The 23,475-nt window shown below is 43.3% G+C and overlaps 1 protein-coding gene across 4 annotated transcripts in view; it reads left to right on the plus strand.

The window, feature by feature from the left end:
• col11a1a (collagen, type XI, alpha 1a) overlaps positions 1-23,475 on the plus strand; it is a 178,239-nt gene that overhangs the window by 51,324 nt on the left and 103,440 nt on the right. For all 4 annotated transcript variants that reach the window (XM_083631995.1, XM_083631997.1, XM_083631996.1 and 1 more), the window contains 7 exons: positions 11,065-11,139; positions 11,618-11,701; positions 14,572-14,628; positions 17,641-17,694; positions 18,439-18,492; positions 19,024-19,077; positions 19,232-19,285. In XM_083631995.1, the coding sequence (XP_083488121.1) occupies positions 11,065-11,139; positions 11,618-11,701; positions 14,572-14,628; positions 17,641-17,694; positions 18,439-18,492; positions 19,024-19,077; positions 19,232-19,285 (432 nt within the window). The remainder of the gene's footprint in view (positions 1-11,064; positions 11,140-11,617; positions 11,702-14,571; positions 14,629-17,640; positions 17,695-18,438; positions 18,493-19,023; positions 19,078-19,231; positions 19,286-23,475) is intronic.

Here is a 23,475-nt window from a genome sequence, read left to right on the forward strand (position 1 = left end):
ACATGGTCTAGTTGACCTATTAGCTAGGGAGAGATTATTATAATTTATTTTTATTTTTATTTTTATTTTTATTTTTATTTTTATTTTTATTTTTATTTTTATTTTTATTTTTATTTTTATTTTATATATTATTATATATCTCCCTGGTTGTATGTAACATGGTCTAGTTGACATATTAGCTAGGGAGAGATTATTATATTATATTTATATTTATATTTATATTTATATTTATATATATATATTATATATATATTATTATATATGTCCCTGGTTGTATGTAACATGGTCTAGTTGACCTATTAGCTAGGTAACATGGTCTAGTTTATTAGCTAGGGAGAGATGATTAAGGATTCCATGATGGATTCGTAGCATGAACGAGTTCCCAAGGCCAAACTCTTGAAGCTCATTTAAAAAGATGATGAATGATGTTTGTGCTGCTTTTCCCTTGAAATGAGTGTATAGCACATTTCATACCCAGAGGCAGGTCACAGTGCTTTACATCAAATGGATCAAAAGAAAAGAGCGCAGAGAAATACAAAGATTAAGTTAACAGAAGAAAAAATTTGGCAAAATAAGTAAGAACATTTTGACTTTGTGAGTGAAATCATGCTGCATAGAGGATTCCATCCCCCCTCACTGCTACTTGCAGATGCAGTCTAAGATTTCTGGTACAGAGCCTCTTCCATGTGTTGATGGACATATATCACACCTGGTTATTACATGGTTTTATCTCCTGACCTGACAACTTTCAGATATCACTGCTACATGCAGACGTGGCTATGGTATTCCCAATACAGTACTGCCTGCTCTTGATCGAATATATTAGTGCATAGCTCATCAGATTCTCACTCTCTCTCTCTCTAACACACACACACACGCACGCACGCACACACACACACACACACACACACACACACACACGCACGCACACACACACACACACACACACACACACACACACACACACACACACACACACACACACACACACGTGGCAGCATTGAGGGAAGAGGATGTTGGTTTTGGCCAGAGGACAGTGCCATGGCTTACAGACAGACAGGACCAGTCTGTCTGCCGGAGGAGTGCATGAAGTGCATGTTAATCAAGCAACAGCCCACCTCCACCATCTACTACTATGTGCGTGTGTCTGTGTGTGTGTGTGTGTGTGTGTGTGTGTGCATGCGTACATACGTACGTACGTGTGTGTGTGTGTGTGTGTACGTGCATGCATGCGTGCGTGTTTGTGTGCATGGATTCCATGACACACAGTGTGTCTGTGTGTGTGTATGTATGTCGTATGTGTGTGTATGTATGTGTCCATCTGTGTGTGCGCGCATGTGTGTGTGTACGTGCGTGAGTGTGTGTGTGTGTGTGTGTGTGTGTGCATGGATTCCATGACAGTTGGAGGTCCCCCCCTGCTGCAACCTTCTTCCACCTTCACAGCCGTTGTAGCGATCCACCTGTTTGCTGCACACCATCCTCCACCTGTTCCGCTGTTGAGGTCTTTCTTGAGTTGCGCTTGGTCTGGTACCTCCCCTTCAACCTTACCGCCAAGGGTGACCCTACCAGGAGCAAAACTCCAGATTACATCGCTCTTGGGATCATTGGTACACTACCCGCAAGCTTCTCCACCACAGCAAGGTGGTGATTCCAAAGAAGACACACAGAACAGACGGCAAGCTATTCAACCTAAACCATTTTAAGGCCAAGTCCAAGATCTCTCATACTCTCGTACATCCATCGTGGAGCTGCAATATGCAGATGATAATGCCATCGTCGCCCACAAAGAAAAATATCCCAGTGTAAGTCAGTGTAAGTCTTGAAAATGTGGACCAATTCCCCTCTCCTCAAGGGCTGACATCGACAGCAAGGTACACCACCGCATCTGCTGTGCCAGCGATGCAAAGCTCTGTAGAAGAGTCTTTGAAAACTCTGACCTACATGGAAAGACCAAGCTGCTTGTCTACAAGGCAGTCATCCTCACTGTCATACAGTGCAGAGACCTGGACTACCTACAGCAGGCCCTGAAGTCCTACCACCAGAGATGCCTGCGAAAAATATTGTGCATCACCGGGAAGACAAGCGCACTAACACTAGTGTTCATCAGCTGGGAAGAAAAACACAATAACACTAGTGTTCATCAGCTGGGAAGACAAACACACTAACACTAGTGTTCATCAGCTGGGAAGACAAACACACTAACACTAGTGTGCTTGAGGAAGCGAACATGGACCTCATTGCTACCACCATCATTAAACACCTGCTGAGATGAACAGGCCATGTCATACGAATGCCTGACACACGGTTCCCAAAACAGGTCCTCTATGCAGAACTACCTGCTGGCAAACGAGCACCAGTCTGGAGGTCAGGAAAACAGCATCAGGATTAAGCTAAAGAAATGCCACATAAACAGCTCTAACTGGGAAGACCTTGCTCAAAACAGAACCGCATGGAGAAACAGTCTACACATGAAGGAGCCACATTCCACGAAGATGATCTCCGACAGGCTGCCAGAGTTAAGCAGCAGCAAAAAAAAAGAGAGAGTCGCCACCAAAAAGGCTCTTCCACATTCTACTTCCAGCACCCTGCATCAATGACCACATTGCAATCAAGTTTGTGGTTCCAGAATCTGCCTCTTCAGCCATTTGAAGACTCACAATAAGGAGGACCATCATACTCGACTTCGAGTGATTGCCGATGATGATGGTGTGTGTGTGTGTGTGTGTGTGTGTGTGTGTGTGTGTGTGTGTGTGTTCGTGTGCGTGTGCGTGTTTTTGTGTGTTAGTAGGACTGGACAATATATCGATATATCGATATCTTGATATGAGACTACATATTGTCTTATACTGTATCATATCGTAATATCATATGGTTTAAGTGTTGTCTTTTCCTGGTTTTAAAGGCTACATTACAGTAAAGTGATGTCATTTTCTGAACTTACCAGACTGTCCCTACTCCCTACAGTACTAGCCTTTACCCACTTAGTCATTATATCCACATTACTGATGATTATTCATCAAAAAACTTTTTGTGAAAGCACTGATAGTCATCCCTTGACGCAATACCGATATTGAGGTATTTGGTCCAAAAAAAATCAAATTATCATCCAGCCCTACTTGTGACCTGACATGTCACATGTGGCTTTGACTTGGAACTGAATTTAGCCCACTTCATAGAAAATAGAGATACAGAGATAGATATTGTGTATCGCCATTCAGCCTAATAAGTGCGAATAGTTGCCACCACATATGCAAATTTTCAAAATGCAGGATGGCTTGGGCAGCCCACCCTACTCTGCCTCTGCCACCCTCCATTTCGAAAAATCCCCCGCCCCCTTTTAGTCAATTGGCATGAACACAAACACACACCTTCACACACACACACACACACACACACGCACGCGCGCACGCACGCACACACACACACACACACACACACACACACACACACACACACACACACACACACACACACACACACACACACACACACACACACACACACACACACACACACACACACACATATGCATGCACACACACACACACACACACACACACACACACACACACCAGTGTTGGGGGTAACTCATTACAAAAGTAACATATTAGTTTTAGCAGTAACTCAGTGTTACCGATCGGTGCCCAGCTAATATCAATATCTACTTTCAAGCTCATATTCTCTCATGTCTAGGGGTTAGCTGGCATATGATCTGATAACATAGAGAATAATAAAGCAGGCTGTCATGAGAGAGAGAGAGTGAGAAGCCATTAGCCTACCCTGCTCACAGGTGTGCTCTGGTCTCTCGGCCATCCCGGCCATCCCAGGCCGGTTGGATCGGTAGTATCCAGTGCCGATGCGCTACCAATGTTCATGTAGGCGCGGGACAGTACATAAACAATATACGGACAACAGATCTCAAAACGACGGGCGCGGAAGGTGCACCCCGTCTCCCCTTCAGGTCACCTCGCAGGAGCGTGAGCTCAACCGCCGAATGCTGCTTCCGGGGCAAACTATATAGACTTCGATATGTCATCACTGCCCCCGCTAACATCGCCCTCCATGACAGCCAGTCATTTAGGAATTACATAATACAATTACACACATCTCGCACTTATATTAGAGATGCACCATAACACTCCGTAATATAACTTATTACCAATAGGATTTCAGTAATATTATACCAGTTACTTTGTCAAGTAACACAAGTTACAAATTGAGTATTCTTTAATCAAAGCACATATTTAAATAAAGACAATCATTTCCTAATCAAATTGTGTGTTTTTATGCAAATAACCACTATAGATGACAATAACAAAGAAAAAGGATAACATTTATAATTTTTGAAGGTTTACACTGAGTTCAAGATGGTTGAAATTATTTTTTGGGATTCTTCTGGGGCGTGAAATGCCATTCTGCTACTGTTGTTATTTTGGTGAAAGTAATGCAAAAGTAGTGTAATAAGTAACGAGTTACTCTACACAGACAGTAATATTGTAAAGTGTTTTAAAATACATACTACATCATGCGCTGGGACGCGTCATCAGTGATCTTAGCTGGGGTCGTAAGGTGTTTCGGGTCTCTCAACATCATACACCCTCGCCCAGTAGACCCAGCCGAGGCCGATTAAGACTCCGACCCGCGTCCCAGAAGCAGCCGCTCACGGATCAGGCTTCCTACTCTGTCTGCAACGTTGCCCGTGGAAGGGTTGATCACGCCCAATCCGCTGCAATAGAGTTAGTGCTACACCACAGTATTGTAAGGCCCTTCGGTGCATGGAGGGTCTAGGCCCTGTGGGTGACTCCAGGCCGGGCTCCTCCTTCGTCTCACCAGACCCTCCCGGGGTAAAGGCAATCCTACCATGGGCAGAGAGGACGCCTCAAGAAGGCCTGTGCGCTGCACGTCATTCGCCTGCGCCGAGCACCTCGCTCTAGCCTGAAGGACCCCAGGCCGCGCCGATCTTTACACAGATTTTCAGGAGGCTAATCCGTAGCGTTTGTGGATTTCTCCCTCACGAGAGAGCCAGGCTGGGGTGCAAAACCCATGCCGTACCGGATGCCGTCTCTCCGACCGTCAACTGTCTCTCCAGCTTGTCACCAAACTATACTTGGTTGTCACCTAGTCTATTCCTAAGTGTCACTGGCAAGGGGAGCCAGGATTCTATGTTTTAAAATACATACTACAGCATGCGCTGGGACACGTCATCAGTGATGTTAGCTGGGGTCGTAAGGTGTTTCGGGTCTCTCAACACTAACTTATTACTTTCAAATTAAAGTAACTAGTAATAAGTAGTATATTACATTTAGAAAGTAACTTGCCCAACACTGGCGCGCGCACACACACACACACTTGGCCTCCATGACAAATTTCAGCCTTATGCCCGTCATACTGCATTTTGAAATTTGCCTTTCCCCCCCCACACACACACTGCCCTTTTTAGCCAATTGACATGAACACCTTCACCCACCTACACACAATCCTGGGAGTCCTGATATTCCAGCCCCACTTTAATATCATTTAATATCTTCCATGTATTTTTTTTTAAGATTATTATTAGTTTTTGGGGGCATTTTGCCTTTATTCGATAGGACAGTAGGCAGACAGAAAAGGTGGGGAGAGAGAGGGGATGACATGTGACAAAGAACCGCGGGTCGGATTCGAACCCAGGTCGGCCACGCGGTTGACTGAGCCTCCGTGGTACGTGTGCTACCAGGTGAGCTACCAGGACACGACGCTCTTCCATGTATTTTTAATATTGTTAGTATTATGTTCCAGTAAATTATTATATTAACGAACAATCAATTGATTACTTGTAATTAAAATGCCAGATTGACCAAACAATACCAAATGCGTTTTTTTGTGTTTTTTTGCTCAATCATACGCTTTATTTCCACAGCAGCAACATATTGCATATTGCCACAGCATTGTATAGCCTGTGAAACATAAAACCGTATAGATAACCGTATAAATATTAAAGACATTTGTGTCGGCTTTAAGCTACAACTCACTTAACTGTGCATCGCAGCACTGAGCAGATGGAGGATTGATGCAGCTGAGATGAGGAGCCAGCAGTGGCATTATTTTCTCCTTTCTGTTCATTTGGCTTTCGCTTTTTCGCTTTATAAAAGTTGCTGTTCTCGTCTTTCTTTGTCCTCTATTTGCAGACACTGAGATGACTGCCTGGTCAATAGTTATTGCGCTTGGCGTGCCCTCTGGCGGGTTCATTGAAACATGCTTTGAAAATACACCATTTTACTGACAGCTAAAATGTAATATGAGACTACATGTGGTTTGATAATGTAATATGAGACTACATGTGGTTTGATAGTGGATCGAGTCAATTTCACGTGTCCCAGGAAAGTAACCGATCTTCGATAGTGATGTCACTCGAGCAATTGTGGTGCGATCGGGCTGAATCTTTCAAGAAGTCTAAAGACGGAGCCAGATCTTTTATTAGTAAGGTAATTAGGGCCAATTAATTGCAGATTAATTGCCGAATGCGCAACCCACAATTGCTCAACTGCGCATGCTCACAACCAGTAATGTCACTCGAGCAACTGTGATGTCATAAGTGATGTCACTCGAGCATTTGTGATGTCATTAGTGATGTTCTAAATCAGTGATACTCAACTTGCGGCCCCCCCGCCGGCGCCCCCTGTGTGGCCCGCGATGGAATTGCATAAAATATATATATATATATATATATATATATGTTTTAGGGATGTCACAATATATCATCCCACAATATATCGCAATATCAAAACGTGACAATATGTATCGTTGAGATGAAATCTCATATCGCGAGAAAAAGAAGCTGAACATGGTGGCACTGATCTGCATCTGATTGCATGCTCGCTCTCCTTTTCATTGCTTTGTTTGAACAGACGAGGGACATTACAGATATGGAGGATGAAAATGGTGAAATTACTCAAATTAGCGTGGAGGATGCCCCCTCAACTTACAAATCGATCGCAAAAAAATATTGTTAAAATATTGTATCGTATCGTTATCGTGAACCCAATATCGTGTATCGTATCGTGAACTGAGTGTATCGTGACACCCCTAATATGTTTTACAGTGCACCTGAACGCAACATGCAAGATACCCGCTGAAGTCCGATGTTCATGTCATTCTGGCCAATACTCCACTTCTGTTATAGCATTTCACTCTGGAATATGGAATATCTTTCAATAATCTATGATTTAGCTGCTAAATTGTCAAATACCGCCCGCCGTCTGCTCGCTACCCAGGCACTTATGTATGTACTTAACCTAACTAACTTAACCTAACTAACTATCCGGTGTGCACAACATTGTCAGATTAAACTCCGGCTGACACCCCAAAAACCTACAATCCGCTACAGAAAAATGTATATTGTTTGTTTATTAACTGGTCCCTGGCCTTCTATCATTTCACGAAAGTGGCCCCCGGGCAAAGCAAGTTGAGTATCCCTGTCCTAAATCCTTCCAGGCTGAGGTTATAAGTAGGACCGGCATACTAAATAACACAGACACAGGACCATGGTCTTCCAATAGAACTCAAGTCACCAGTTCAAAGCCATCCCTGATTAAGCGAAAGTGCACGTTATCAAAAGAAAATCAGCTTACTAGAAATTAATGACAGCAAAGCAGACTAAGTTGGCTGACCACAGTCCTCAACAGCCAGATCAAATTCAGGAGCAACAGCGTGACAACGAGTGCATCTACAGAGCTCATGCAGAACAACACCATGCCCACATGGCCAATAAAATAACATGTTGCACACCCATGGCACATCATCTCCACCCTAGAAATCCACCGTGCGCAGCACGCGATTGCTAGAGATTTACAGTTCAAGACTAAACTGTGCTCTACTTATCTTTTTTTTTTTACAAAGCAACATGCTCTTACTAAGTATTAATACACATTTAAATGAGGTACACATTAGCTACAGTGGCGTGCACAGCAGGCAGGAATGATTGTCTGATCTGAAAGTATTCACCTGGAGAAAAAAAACATTTGTGAACTTTTTCCTGACAAAGTAGTCCTTCCACTTCCTGGGGTCCATCATCAGTCGGGACCTGAAATGGGAGCTGAACATCGGAGTTCTCACCAAGAAGGCACAGCAGAGGATGTACTTCGTGCGGTAGCTGAAGAAATTAAAACTGCCAAAAGTAACAATGGTGCACTTCTACACCTCCACCGTCGAGTCCATCCTTACCTCCTCCATCACTGTCTGCTGCCGCAAGGACATCTCCAGACTGCAGCGCATCATCTGCTGTGCTGAAAAGGTGATAGGATGCAGCCTGCCGTCTCTCCATACTTCTTCTTCCTGTACACCAACAGCTGCACTTCCGGCCATCAGTCTGTCAAGCTCCTGACATTTGCAGATGACACCACTCTCATAGGGCTCATCTCTAATGGTGACGAGTCTGCGTACAGGCAGGAGATCGACCACCTGACGACCTGGTGCAGTCAAAACAACTTGGAGCTCAATGCCCACAGTGGAGATGGTTACAGGAATAACGCGTCCACACCTTCCCCCATCACCCTGGGTGACTCCCCAGTCAACACTGTTTCTCTTCCTGGGTTCAATCATCAGCCGGGGGCTGAAATGGGAGCTGAACATCAGAGCTCTCACCAAGAAGGCACAGCAGAGGATGTACTTTCTTTGGCAGCTGAGGAAGTTCAAGCTGCCAATGGCAGTGTTGGCACTTTTCTACACCACCGCCGAGTCCATCCTGACCTCCTCCATCACCGTCTGGTATGCTGCTGCTGCCCGCAAGGACATCTCCAGACTGCATCATCCTCGGTGCTGAAAAGGTGGTTGTGTGCAGCCTGCAATCCATTCAGGAACTATACACAACGCAAGGATGCTAAAGCGGTCTCAGAAGATTATGAATGATCCCACCATCCAGTACATAAACTCTTCAGGGTCCTCCCCCATGGCAGAAGACTGATGTCTGGTAGTACCAGAACCTCTCGACACAGGAACAGCTTCTACCCAACTGCCATCCGCCTCTTCAATGAGACCAGAAAGCGCCCACAAATCAGGACTTTGTCAATTTATAATTTGAAGTTGTTGTTAGCTCCATGTTCTGCTATTGTTGTGATCACTGCACACTCTATTTCCGGTCTGAGAAAAAGACTGTCAATCCGTCCATCCAGAAAAAATTCAGCCCCCTTGAACTTTCTGTCCATCAAAACATATGCAAATTTGCTGGAGACCTACACTTCATCACTGCTCCACGGACAGATGGCTAGCTGTCTTTGAAAATGAATGAATGGAAGTGAACAGAGAAATGAAAGCAGACGGACAGACACCACGAATCAGTGTGGCCACAGCCTAATTCTTATAATTTAACATGTGTAAATGTTGTTACACCTTAAAAAAACACTAGATGCGTGTGTGTGTCATTAATTTCCCTCTCATGGTTTACATTCTGGTTGTAAATATAATTATTTCGCTAATAGCTAGAAGCTAAGCTAACACCAACACAACAGTCAACGTTGATCTGCCCCGGATGGGGTTACAGTGCTCATCTTCTCATTTACAGAGCGTGTGCAGCATGCCCCGCAGGCTCCCGTTCTAGCCTGTTTGAGTGTTTGAGGAGTGTACTCGGTGCGACAAATCTTCTGTGGGGATCCGAATGAACCCAAAAGTATTTGTGGGTAGAAAACATCATATTTTAAGCTGGAAATGAGGACTGTGGTGTAAAAAACCGAAATTCTCCTTTAATGTGTAAAAAGCAGTGTTCACACTGGTTCACACATGCCTCTGTGTTTTGTTAATTGTCTATGAGCTTCTGTAAAGCCTGCTACTGTAGTTCTCATTATAACAAATTATCAGTGTTGTAACAGAAATTAACCTTGTCTCAAACCATCCTGTATTGGGTCCTTGAATTTGAGGGAATTAGGTCTGGAAAGTCCTTGAAATGTCCTTGAATTTGTTGTTTAAGAAGGTGTGGGAACCCTGCTTTTATTTCAATCAGGAGAGACACATTTTTTAGTTAATTAAATTTATTAAAATTTAGTTAATTTAAAGTTATTAAACAGTCTAAATTGAATATCAATGCATCACATCTTACCTCTAATAGTAGACGAGACCAACGCAGAGTAGTCTCGCTTGAACCCCGAGGCCAGGGCAGATCAGGAAGTGAAATGAAACGGTTTGCAGCAGCCACTTCAGCCATAACCACAAAATAACTTCCAAAAAACCTGTTAGAATACAACGAGAGATGTTCGCGAGAGTATGCATGGCATTCTCCTTGTTTATGGTATGTTGCTAGGCAGCGCGAACGGGGTAGGCAGGCAGCTGCGTTTCACTTCCGGGTTTCACTTCCGGGTTTATCCGGTCCGGCGGTAAGGAGAGAGAGAGAGAGCCCCCTGTTGACGCGAGTTTAGACAGACACAGACTTAAGAGAGCAATCTCCGATTCACACGGCTTTGGTCTCAGCTACTATTATAGTTAAGATGTGATGCATCAATATTGTAATTATACTGTTTAATAACAATCGAAAGTCTTGCTCGTAGCTGCTTTAAAAATGATTTATTAACATGAACAATGATTTAATTACTGTACATGAGAACAATGATTATGAAATGAACAATGATTATGAAATGAACAATGATTATGAAATGTTCAATAATTAGGACATTTTCAAAGTCATTGTGATTATGATGGGGGTAGTAAAACCGTGAGTCGAATAGGATATGCCCCTGTGGAGTCTAGAGGTCTAGTGGTGATGATGAACTCTGAGAACTGAGAAGGGTTTCTGGAGATCTCAGATCTGGAAGAGAATGGGGTGGATGAGGGTTGCAGCAATCACACTGAAATGATAGCAGACAGTGTATGACAAGAGAACAGGTTGCTGCTAAGGCTGAGATTGGCTGAATGGGAAGATGTGGCCAACTGTGATTGGTTTAGCAAAAGCACCAACGCCCCCCTAATCAGCTGAATGCAGGGTACCTGAAAGGAGAGAGGGGAATGAGTGAGGTCTTCCTTTCTGAACCTCCGCCTAAGCTTCACAATAATAAAACAACTGATCTCCAATTCTCATGTATGGTTCTCTCTCCTCTGTCCCAGGGTCCTCCTGGTCGTGGCGGTCTGCCCGGTGCTGATGGTATGGCGGGGCCCCCAGGTACCATGCTGATGCTGCCGGTAAGCACCCAGAATGACACAACACAAACACATATTCAACAACTGTTACACTCAGGAATATCCCGCCACATGCTCACATGCTTTTGCAATTCCCCCTTCCTTTAAAACAAAGGTTCTGAAAAAGAATTAATTTCACAGACCTCTGTCAGGTGTTTTGTATACCCTTGAGTGCTGAACATGCTTTCATACGTCAATGCCTACATTTATTAGATGAAGCCATCATTATGTTACTTCTTTTTCTGTGTCCACAAGCACATGCATCCAGTGTCTAGTCTCTCATACTGTAACCTTCTTCCAAAATAGTTGGATATTCCATTGTTGCCCTGCTTTTAGATCTAAATAAAAGTATTTAAATGTCTTTGTGTGTGTGTGTGTGTGTGTGTGTGTGTGTGTGTGTGTGTGTGTGTGTGTGTGTGTGTGTGTGTGTGTGTGTGTGTGTGTGTGCGTGTGTGTGCGTGTGCTTGTGTGTATGCAACAGTTCCGCTTTGGTGGGGATGGTGAGAAGGGACCCGTGGTGTCGGCCCAGGAAGCCCAAGCCCAGGCCATCCTCTCCCAGGCCAGAGTGAGTAGCCCAGGATGCTCAAGCAAGCCAAATGGCTCCCAAACAACCACACACGTACACACAGCTGTAGGGGGAAGTGTGTGTGTGTGTGTGTGTGTGTGTGTGTGTGTGTGTGTGTGTGTGTGTTGGGGGGGGGGGGTGTTTCATTGGTGGAGTAGACAGTTTGTGTGTCTGTGTTGCAAGGCTAAAAGGAGACATGCTGAGCGGACATAAAGAAGCCACTTTAAACAGATGGACAGTGGGGAGAGACTGTTAAAAATACTACAGGGGGCTCGTGACCTGCGGGTGGGCTGCACCAACAGGTGGGAGAGGAGAGGGGTGGGGCTGTCGCAGGCAGGACAATTTGGTTTGGCCTTGATTTGGAGGAATGATAGCCCACTTTCATTAAGACGTCACAGTAAACCAAGAGGTTGCGTGGGCAAATGAGTGAGTGTGCAGAATGGTTCTGGAGATATGGAGTGCTGCTGCAATATAAGATAACATGGAACTTTAAGATAGTAATATACAGCAAATAAATATAGAATAATAAGTAAGAATAGAGGAAGATATGAAGCATAATGCAACCAACGATTCAACATTACGTGTTAAAGGGAATGTATGAATGAAACGTGTGGGAGAAAGTACAAGATATGATACTGTAACATAAAATTATGATAGAATAGCTAACATAAGATAAGATAAAATGTTTGGGTAGGAGCGCTGTATGTTGGTTTCCTAAATAGATGAAAGCTCTTAGCATGTAGCACTGTACGTTGGTTTCAATAGATGAAAGCTCTTAGCATGTAGCACTGTACGTTGGTTTACTAAATAGATGAAAGCTCTTAGCATGTAGCACTGTATGTTGGTTTCAATAGATGAAAGCTCTTAGCATGTAGCACTGTATGTTGGTTTCAATAGATGAAAGCTCTTAGCATGTAGCACTGTATGTTGGTTTCAATAGATGAAAGCTCTTAGCATGTAGCACTGTATGTTGGTTTCAATAGATGAAAGCTCTTAGCATGTAGCACTGTATGTTGGTTTCCTAAATAGATGAAAGCTCTTAGCATGTAGCACTGTATGTTGGTTTCCTAAATAGATGCAAGCTCTTAGCATGTAGCACTGTATGTTGGTTTCCTAAATAGATGCAAGCTCTTAGCATGTAGCACTGTACGTTGGTTTCAATAGATGAAAGCTCTTAGCATGTAGCACTGTATGTTGGTTTCAATAGATGAAAGCTCTTAGCATGTAGCACTGTATGTTGGTGAGTATGATACAGTATGAAAATATACCAAACATATTAAATATATGCAGTAGCCTAGAGTTTACAGCATGGTGTGCAAAATCATGTTCACATTACCAGGTCTACTTAAGGCCATACCTATGTACAGACAGTGTCTAGATGTGCAGATATGCATTGTATAAAAGTATACACCTTATCAGTATACAAATATCATGTGTAGCCTACAGAATGTGCAGATATGGATATGAGCGTTACTGGATCAATTCCAGCATCTCAAGTGCTTTGAGATGAGATATCCACAATTTCAAATACAGTTTCTCTAACAAAATGTAAACAAATGATGGGACTTTCTAAGAGATAGCAGTCTTTGATTGATCACATGTCAACACATGCACAAAGCGGATGGAACCCCCAAAACACCTGTACCAGTGTTTTGCAAAGGACTGCCTTCACGGAGTGGCAGTTTATCTTTGTAGTTCGTCATTATCTCATGTTCTCCTTGCTTAGTAAATCTGCCCTGGTCATCTGCAGACGGTCAAAGAGACAGCCTCACATCACCCCATTACTCACATGTCTTCACTGGGTCCCCGTGTTGCCTATACAGGATTCAGTTGAAAAGTCTCACTCTTACTTAGAGCACTGCACAGTCAAGCTCCTGCTTAGCGCTGTCGCCTCGCAGTCAGAAGGTCCTGAGTTCGATTCTCGCCTGGGACACTGCGGGCGCTGTGGTTGTGTTCCCCCCATATCTTCAGTGCCTACTGCCCAGGTGGGGTATCTCGTCGTAAGGGCCTTTCTGTCTGTGTGGAGTTTGCATGTTCTCCCCGTGCTCCCCCAGGGGGGTTCCTCCGTATATAACCCCCCCCCCCATTAAAAAACATGCAGAAGATCAGATCGTCATCGTCATCCGACCAGTGACGACAACATCCGAAGTTGGTCCCCGGGCGCTGTACGAGAAAGCGACCACTGCTCCTGGCCTGCCCCCCGGAGGAAAAAGGACAAAGCCAGGATGGGTTAAATGCAGAGGACAAATTTCACCGGCCACCGTCAGCATGTGTGTGTTTGTGGCCCTCCGTGCATGTGTTGATGTGTAACCGTGTGACAATAAAGATGGGCTTGTCCGTCTGAAATCGTGTTTTTTAATCGTGTTTTTTTTATGTGGCTGATCTACTCCTCCCTCACTCATCAGCTCACTCTCTTAGGTCCAACAATCTTCATCTTCTGTCCGTAAATAATAATAATATAATAAATAATAAATAATAATAAATGTGTGTCCGTCCCACACACTCGCCCTCAGACCCATGGTGAACGAGCTTTTGTGGCCGTAGCACCTCAGTTATGGAATTAGGTTTGCCAATTCTGTGGACTCTTTTAAAACGCAGAGAAAGACATATTGACATGTTCAGACAAGCTGTATGCACACATCTGCATTTTATGTAGTTAGTGTCTTATTGTGCATTGTGTACTTAGTATGTATTGCATGTTAGTTTGATACTCCTTAATACATGGCTCGAGTGGTCACTTTTATCTTACGTCTTTCTCTCTTATATGTGAAATAATGCTCTTGTAAAGCACTTAGTGACATCTGTCTGTGAAAAGTGCCAACACAACAACATATGACTTACTTTACTTCTTGTGTGTTTTTGCCCTTCAGCTGGCTATGAGGGGACCTCCAGGGCCAATGGGTCTGACAGGAAGATCTGGGCCAGTGGTGAGTCTCAACCCCCCATCTTCACCCCCCTGCTGAAGAACATACACTGAATGAGTGAACCAATAGACAATGGGATGGACTTAAGCCTTTACTGTCTTTTGCACTCCTGCCAGTCTTACATTGTCCAACGTTTGTTTATGTTGTGTTAACATTTCAGCAGATTCTTCAGAAGAGACAAAATGCCAAAACTCAGGTTCACATGTCGCGAAACGTTGGGCGAATGAACGCAGTGCTTCACTGTTACTGTCTACTGTAGGTAGCTTCCAGCTGATATCTACTGTAGGTAGTTTCCAGCTATTACTGTCTACTGTAGGTAGCTTCCAGCTGTTACTATCTGCTGTAGGTAGCTTCCAGCTGTTAGTATCTACTGTAGGTAGCTTCCAGCTGTTACTATCTACTGTAGGTAGCTTCCAGCTGTTACTATCTGCTGTAGGTAGCTTCCAGCTGTTACTATCTACTGTAGGTAGCTTCCAGCTGTTACTGTCTACTGTAGGTAGCTTCCAGCTATTACTGTCTACTGTAGGTAGCTTCCAGCTGTTACTGTCTACTGTAGGTAGCTTCCAGCTGTTACTATCTACTGTAGGTAGCTTCCAGCTGTTACTGTCTACTGTAGATAGCTTCCAGCTGTTAGTATCTACTGTAGGTAGCTTCCAGCTGTTACTATCTACTGTAGATAGCTTCCAGCTGTTACTGTCTACTGTAGATAGCTTCCAGCTGTTAGTATCTACTGTAGATAGCTTCCAGCTGTTACTGTCTACTGTAGGTAGCTTCCAGCTGTTACTGTCTACTGTAGATAGCTTCCAGCTGTTAGTATCTACTGTAGATAGCTTCCAGCTGTTACTGTCTACTGTAGGTAGCTTCCAGCTGTTAGTATCTACTGTAGGTAGCTTCCAGCTGTTACTATCTACTGTAGGTAGCTTCCAGCTGTTACTGTCTACTGTAGGTAGCTTCCAGCTGTTACTGTCTACTGTAGGTAGCTTCCAGCTGTTACTATCTACTGTAGGTAGCTTCCAGCTGTTAGTATCTACTGTATGTAGCTTCCAGCTGTTACTGTCTACTGTAGGTAGCTTCCAGCTGTTACTATCTACCGTAGGTAGCTTCCAGCTGTTACTATCTACCGTAGGTAGCTTCCAGCTGTTACTATCTACTGTAGGTAGCTTCCAGCTGTTACTGTCTACTGTAGGTAGCTTCCAGCTGTTACTATCTACTGTAGGTAGCTTCCAGCTGTTAGTATCTACTGTATGTAGCTTCCAGCTGTTACTGTCTACTGTAGGTAGCTTCCAGCTGTTACTATCTACTGTAGGTAGCTTCCAGCTGTTACTATCTACCGTAGGTAGCTTCCAGCTGTTACTATCTACCGTAGGTAGCTTCCAGCTGTTACTATCTACTGTAGGTAGCTTCCAGCTGTTACTATCTACTGTAGGTAGCTTCCAGCTGTTACTGTCTACTGTAGGTAGCTTCCAGCTGTTACTATTTACTGTAGGTAGCTTCCAGCTGTTACTATCTACTGTAGGTAGCTTCCAGCTATTACTGTCTACTGTAGGTAGCTTCCAGCTATTACTGTCTACTGTAGGTAGCTTCCAGTAGCTTCCAGCTGTTACTATCTACTGTAGGTAGCTTCCAGCTGTTAGTATCTACTGTAGGTAGCTTCCAGCTGTTACTATCTACTGTAGGTAGCTTCCAGCTGTTACTGTCTACTGTAGGTAGCTTCCAGCTGTTACTATCTACTGTAGGTAGCTTCCAGCTGTTACTATCTACTGTAGGTAGCTTCCAGGTGTTACTGTCTACTGTAGGTAGCTTCCAGCTGTTAGTATCTACTGTAGGTAGCTTCCAGCTGTTACTGTCTACTGTAGGTAGCTTCCAGCTGTTACTATCTACTGTAGGTAGCTTCCAGCTGTTACTGTCTACTGTAGGTAGCTTCCAGCTGTTACTATCTACTGTAGGTAGCTTCCAGCTGTTACTGTCTACTGTAGGTAGCTTCCAGCTGTTACTATCTACCGTAGGTAGCTTCCAGCTGTTACTATCTACTGTAGGTAGCTTCCAGCTGTTACTATCTACTGTAGGTAGCTTCCAGCTGTTACTGTCTACTGTAGGTAGCTTCCAGCTGCCAAGACGATTTCACAGTGGATCGCTCTCCCCACCACCCCGACCCCCTTTTTGTCTCGGGCTTGTTGATACATGATCCGCTATTTATCTGCAGGCGAAAAAACGGCCCCTGCAAAAAGACATGGAAGAATTACCTTCTGTAAAGAGACCAGGGATAATGATCTGAAATGATGTGACAGCAGATACCGTAAAACACAGAGAACCAGATAAGGGACTTGAGGGCTTTTATTCACTCCAAAAGTACCTTTTTCCCTGTGTGTTGAAAACCCGCCTCTTTCAGACAGTTGTGGCTATTTTATGATTCCGCAGCGTCTCAGTCTGTCTGTAATTGCCAAATCACTGGCTTTGAATGTGAACATCATCTGTAGACAGATTTCATGACCCATCTCTCCACCTAGACGCACATCGTCTATAGACAGATTTCATGTCCCATCTCACCGCCTAGACGCACAATTTAGCCCCAAGTATATGCCGCCCAAAAATGTATCCAGTTATGTTAATGCGCCCCCATGTCTTTTGATTCCTCAGATGTTGAAATTATTTCAGAAAGCTCGTATTATAAGCTGTTGGCTGATGCTTGATGCTGGTAATGACAGGGGAAAGTACAGCAACTGAATGGACATGCATCAAAAAAGCATAAAAAGCATTAAATAATGTGTGAAATAGTAGCTTGCAAGAATCTAAATTATGTTAATAAGTGTCACATTATCTTCATTTGAGCAGCCTGATAGCCAAATGCATCTGCACAAAAGGGAATGTACATACCCTGAAGCATAAGAAAGTGTCTAGTTAGCTAAACATCGCCATCTGCTGTTTACTATATGCATTTCTTTTCATCCTTTTATCTTATAGCAGACTGTACAGCGGTTTGAATGAAATGCCTCCATGTGTGGTTTCTCTCTTTAGGGTCTACCTGGTGGTACCGGACTGAAAGGTGAAGGCGGAGACCCCGGTCCTCAGGTGAGAAACAACTGACGCACCCATCAATGCATACAGTACAAATGGCCCTTACCAGCCACTGTACACAGTGGTGGAAATTAACTAAGTACATTTACTCAAGTACTGTACTTAAGTACAATTGTTAGGTACTTGTACCTTACTTGAGTATTTCCATTTTATGCTACTTTGTACTTCTACTCCACTACATTTTAGATCAAAATATTATAGTTTTTACTGTATTACATTTATCTCACCACTATAGTTACTAGTTACTTTTCAGATGAATATTTTATATTTTAAAACATTTGATCATCTTATATATACCAAATTATATATATTATATGCTTATAAAATAGCATTGTTATACATTAGACTACCCAAAAGTATAGCTAAACTGTTAAGATTAGCTTCATGTTGACAACTTTATAATGCTGCTTACATGTACATGTATGTCATTAATTCAGAATTAATATTCAAATAATTTAATCTAAATGGGGACAGCTTGCATAACGAGTAGGTTTACTTTGATACTACATTTGGCTGCCAATACTCATGAACTTTTACTTCAGTAAGATTTTGAATGTAGGACTTTTACTTGTAATGGAGTATCTTTACATTGTTGTATTGCTACTTTTACTTAAGTAAAAGATCTCTGCACTTCTTCCATCACTGACTGTACACCAGCATTACAGCATTACACCAGCTCACAGATGAATTCAGACGCTGTTGCTAGGTTTCTAAGTGGCCCTCGCATGTCTCACACAGGGCCCCCGGGGCGTCCAAGGGCCATCGGGGCAAGTTGGAAAAGCTGGCAAGAGGGTGAGTGAACTCAGTGACCCGCTGTGTGTGGGCATCTGTGCACGTATTTGTCTGCTTGTCACTGTGTACGCAGGGCCTGTGCGCGCGCGTGAGAGCTCACAGGCTTATATTCAATCCCAACAAACAATCTCTTGATAACACGCTTAGCGGCCTACGCTGCCTCCAATCCCCAGATCATTGGCCGAGCGTAAGCTGTCTGAAAATGCCAAAATGCCAATACTGGCTATGGATGTGGGACACAATTAGTGTCATGGCGCAGTCACTGACGTTATTGGATAGTAATAATCATAAACCAGGCAAATTTGCAATACAGGCTTGATTCATGCACCTAAATATGAGGCAATAGGGGACTTTTAAAGGCACCTGTCTCACTCTACACCAGGAGAGCAGAGAAAAGACTGTGCATTGCGTATTGGCAAATAAACATTTAATTTAATTTTTAATTTCACAGGCATCTTCTGAACCTTCAAGGAGCCCACGTTAATGTCTGCCTCTATGTGTATATTCCATGTCTAATTGTTTTGTCCTCAGGGTCGTAACGGAGCTGACGGGGGCCGTGGGATGCCCGGAGAGCCAGGCTCTAAGGTACGACATGCATGACAATCTTTCCTGTTCGCATCACCTACTGTACGATTACTTCGTAGATGGAGTGAAAGCAGCATTTTTGAGGATGTTTTGTGCTTCATACTACAGCCCACAACCAGTTTGTTTTTGGATCATCCACTCTTGTTCTCCACAGGGTGACCGTGGATTTGACGGACTGCCTGGCCTGCCTGGTGAAAAGGGACATAGGGTGAGTACAATATGGTAAATCCCCATATAGAGTTTTTTGGGGGAAACACTATGGGGCATCTTGAAAGTTCTATATCACCAATAAAAAATAGAAAGAAAGGGAAAAAAATCGAAAGCACGAACAAAAACACAACTTTGAGAGTATTCTGTAAGGTTATTAGAGCAAGCTACAGCTACAGTACCCATTTTCTAAGTACTGTTTCATAGTTTTTATGGATTTGTGCATAACTATTATTGATTGGAGTCTTAAAACTCTACAAAGCCCTGACCCTATTACTCTCTCAAGCCAGTCTATCGCTTTCCTCAATCTCCAGAGACAGTCTGTACTAAAATTTGGACAGAGGAAGTTGCCATCTTCCAAAGAAAAGAAAAAAAAACACTTCAGACCAGAAGGAAGTTCGATATTATTCGACCAATCATGACACTCGGAAACATAACCGAGGCAGGTGATTGGATACCCGCCTTATTTTGACTGGATATCCTGCTTTATTTTTTTTTACTAACTTTGAGAGCTTTCGAAGTACAGATATTAGTTGTGTCAGAAGCAAAATTGCGCCAGCCAATGCATCTGTCTTGAGAGATTACGATCCTGTCACATTGTAACACTTCTTATTAGTCAAAATCATCACTTTTTGATGTTCTCAGAGCATTGTTTTTCTCAATATGTTATCACTCATTATTGCAGATTCTATTGAATTTGAATCACTTTGAGATTCGTACAGACATCAGAGACGAGATTTTGAAGGAGTCCTTGTGAAACAACGAGAGAATTGTGAATGCTTTTAAGCTTCCAGGCGAAAACACTATTTTCTATGTGATAAGACACAAAACTGGCATAAAACAAACTCCCTGGGTTATTAGGGATTAGTTGTCAGATTTAGCAAAGGGTCGTGTATCTTTTTAGACAGCAAAAATTCTGGAAGTAATGAAACATATTTGGCTGCACGCACCGGCTTAGAATTTCAATATCTGTGCAAAATCATGTTGGGTGAGCTCCTTAAATTTCAACATGATGACTGAATAATGGTAATCTCATGCACTCATTTGAAAGCAATGTGGCTGGACAATGACATAGGATAAGAGGTTGATGTCTGTTTCGTACCACTAATGTACCAGCATTAAGCAGAATGCATGGAGAGATTTAGTGACAATGTTGCCTTGAAGCCTTTAACTTTCCAAATGTATTCCTAGTTTCCCAGAGTGAGACACAGTGGGATAAGACAAAACTTTGCATTGGAGTTGTAGCAGCAGCAAATAGTAACAGGATACAGCAAAGAAAAATATGCCAAAAATTTGAATACAGCAAATGCAGCGTCATAAAAACAATCCTATCCTCAAAGAATGCAGAATATGTCCAATACAAAAAATGTCTGTACATAACACTGGTGCAAAACTGTTGTAGTGAGAGAGAGACTATGTACCAAAGACATTGAACTGCTTTATGTGTCCATGCGCCCATTTTATTTGCCTCGGGAATTCCCTCAGATCTTTGTGACTGTAGTTTACATCCACCCTAAGGCAAATGAGATTAATGCTTCTGAGCAAATCTTTCAAACTGTTCGGAAACTCCAGTCACTTTCTCCAGACGACCAAATCCTCAGGAACTATTATCAGTAGTTCAATCAGAGAGACACATTTCTAGATTAACAATGATTTATTAAATGATTAGATACATGATCCTGTAGGCTAGTGTTGTCACGATACCAAAATCTTGACTTCGATACCACGTTTAGTATCACGATACTCGATACTGATACGATACTCGATACCTAATCGATAAGAAACACTAACAGAATTGTCCATAAGGTTGATCACATTCACAAATTCAAGGTTTAGTAACACCCAGTCAGCGTGGGATTGAAGGACACCTTTTGAAATGTTTCTCTCTGGTGTTAGAACACCACCATATTAACTGAATGTGTCTGTGTTAGAAGAATAACTAACTGAATGTTTCTGTGTTAGAAGAATAACGCCATGTTAACTGAATGTCTCTCTAAGGGCGCCTGTTCAGAGGGAGGGGAACTGTTTGGAATAGCGTGAACCTCCCACGTGCTATGTCCTACCGGTGAAGCTTCCTCTGTCAGGTGAAAAGAAGCGGCTGGCTAACTGCCCATGTCTCGGAGGAAGCATGGAGCCAGTTTTGGCTCTCCCCAGATCGGCAGAGGGTGGAGTAGCAACCAGGATAAATAAATTAAGTTAGCACTAATGGGGGATAAAAAATGGGATAAAAAAAAAACGGGGGGGGGGGGGGGGGGGGGGAATTCCCCCAAATCCGTGGCGGGCCAAAACAAACAGAGCGCGGGCCCCAAATTGGTCAGCTCTGCTATAGGCTATGTAAGATGGCTCAGACTGAAAAGTTTGTAGTGTGTCTGTCCACTAACACACAATAACATAGTAAGTGTAACCCAGTTTTTTTTTGGTAGTGACACATTACAGATGTCACTCAAAGGCCACACTCACATGCTTTACCGACGGCTCCTGAATGCATCATGTGCAGGAGCCAGGAGTCAGACTGGAGAGGATGCAACTGTCTGCTCTCAACTCCATTAATCTCGCTTTAATCTTCATCACAGCGGCTCATTACCCGCTGTACACAACATGCACTAGTTCTGCACAAGCACTCCTCCTTTTACCGACTCTCTCACTAATCTCACCACTGTTTACATGTTTTTCAGATCGGGTAGCTAGTTACTTAGCTTGGCTGTTAGCTACTTAGCTTAGCTCTCTCCCTCTCGGTAAGATGTTCATGTTTATGTTCGTTATGCATAACATTCATGTATATTTGCTGGAGGGGGAGAAGTCTCCCGCTAGTGTTGTTGATGTCCAGTGTGATGGCAGAGACACTCGGAAGTGTGTTTGTTTATTTATTGCGTCGTGTGTAACGTTAATTAGACGAGGAATCCCGCAACTTCCTTTTAAAAGCACAACAACGGCTAGTTAAAGTGATGGTACCGAACTTTGGGAACTTCCAATACCGAACCATTTTTAATAAAAACTATCGAAATAGTATCGAGTATACCGTGCAACACTACTGTAGGCACATTAAATATCATTTAAGCAATATCACACGAGAGGGAGTGCATTGTTGGCTAATATTGGCACTGCTGTGATTCGGTCGCAGGCACGAGGCCGCAGGCCGAGTGCCGAAGATAATCACAGCAGTGCCAATATTAGACAACAATGCACGACCTCGAGTGTGATATTGCTTTTATACAACAGTTCTATTAAACAAAGCTGATTAAAAAAATGACAAAAAGCTGAGAAAATAGATGATTTCTGTATTTATTCCTCCGCCAACAAAAATAGTCCCCCCAGCTTTCCCTTTGCAGAAAATGTAGCCTAATCAGCCTAATTAACTGCAGGCTGTCTACCCTACTACTGTCTACTCTACAGCTGTGAAGCACTTTGTTGATTAGGGCAGCTGTGAAGCGGAGTGATCTACACACAGTGAAGCGCCAGTGCATTATCAGGAAATATAGGCACTCGTAGGATCCCTCTTGTCCAATCAAATTGCTCGGCCGGAACTACCTGTTGTATAATGGCGATTAGACTCCATCATGACATCAGCTTGATAATGACGTCATGATCAGGGGTAGTGCAGCCAGGAGTAGGATTGAATATCCCCCCGTGGAGTCTAGACCTGGTGGTGATGGAGAAGAGGTCTTGGTCTTGCTGGAGAAGGCTTCTGAATCTGAAGACCTTGGAGAGGGCTGGAGGTGAATGGGGTGGAGGAGGGTCACAGGAACGCACTGAAAGGCGGCTTTTAGCTTGGCAGCTAAATGATGATAGGCTGAATAGGAAGATGTGTCTTACTCTGATTGGTTTAATCTAAACGTTACCGCCCACGAACGCTGACGCTAGATAGAAGCGGGAATTAGTGATTATGACGGAGGTGAATGAATGGGTGTGACAACTAAAGGGTTTCTCCTAGAAGCGTGAAAGGGGTGAAGACATAGGGGAATTAATGAGTTCCATGACAACTAAAGGGTTTCTTCTTAGGAGAGTGAATAAATGAAGGAGAATGAATGAATGAGGGCATGACAACTAACAGGTCTCTTCTTTTAGAACTTTCGCTATAGCTTCATGTGTCTTGTCCCACCAGTGCAGGAAAGACAAGATTCTGTGCTGTCTTAAGAATGCTTATAAATCTATTCCACTACCCCCGCTGGGCTCGGCAGATCACAACTGTGT

This window comes from Poromitra crassiceps (assembly GCF_964638095.1).
Source record: "Poromitra crassiceps genome assembly, chromosome: 2".
Taxonomy (NCBI): Eukaryota; Metazoa; Chordata; class Actinopteri; order Beryciformes; family Melamphaidae; genus Poromitra; species Poromitra crassiceps.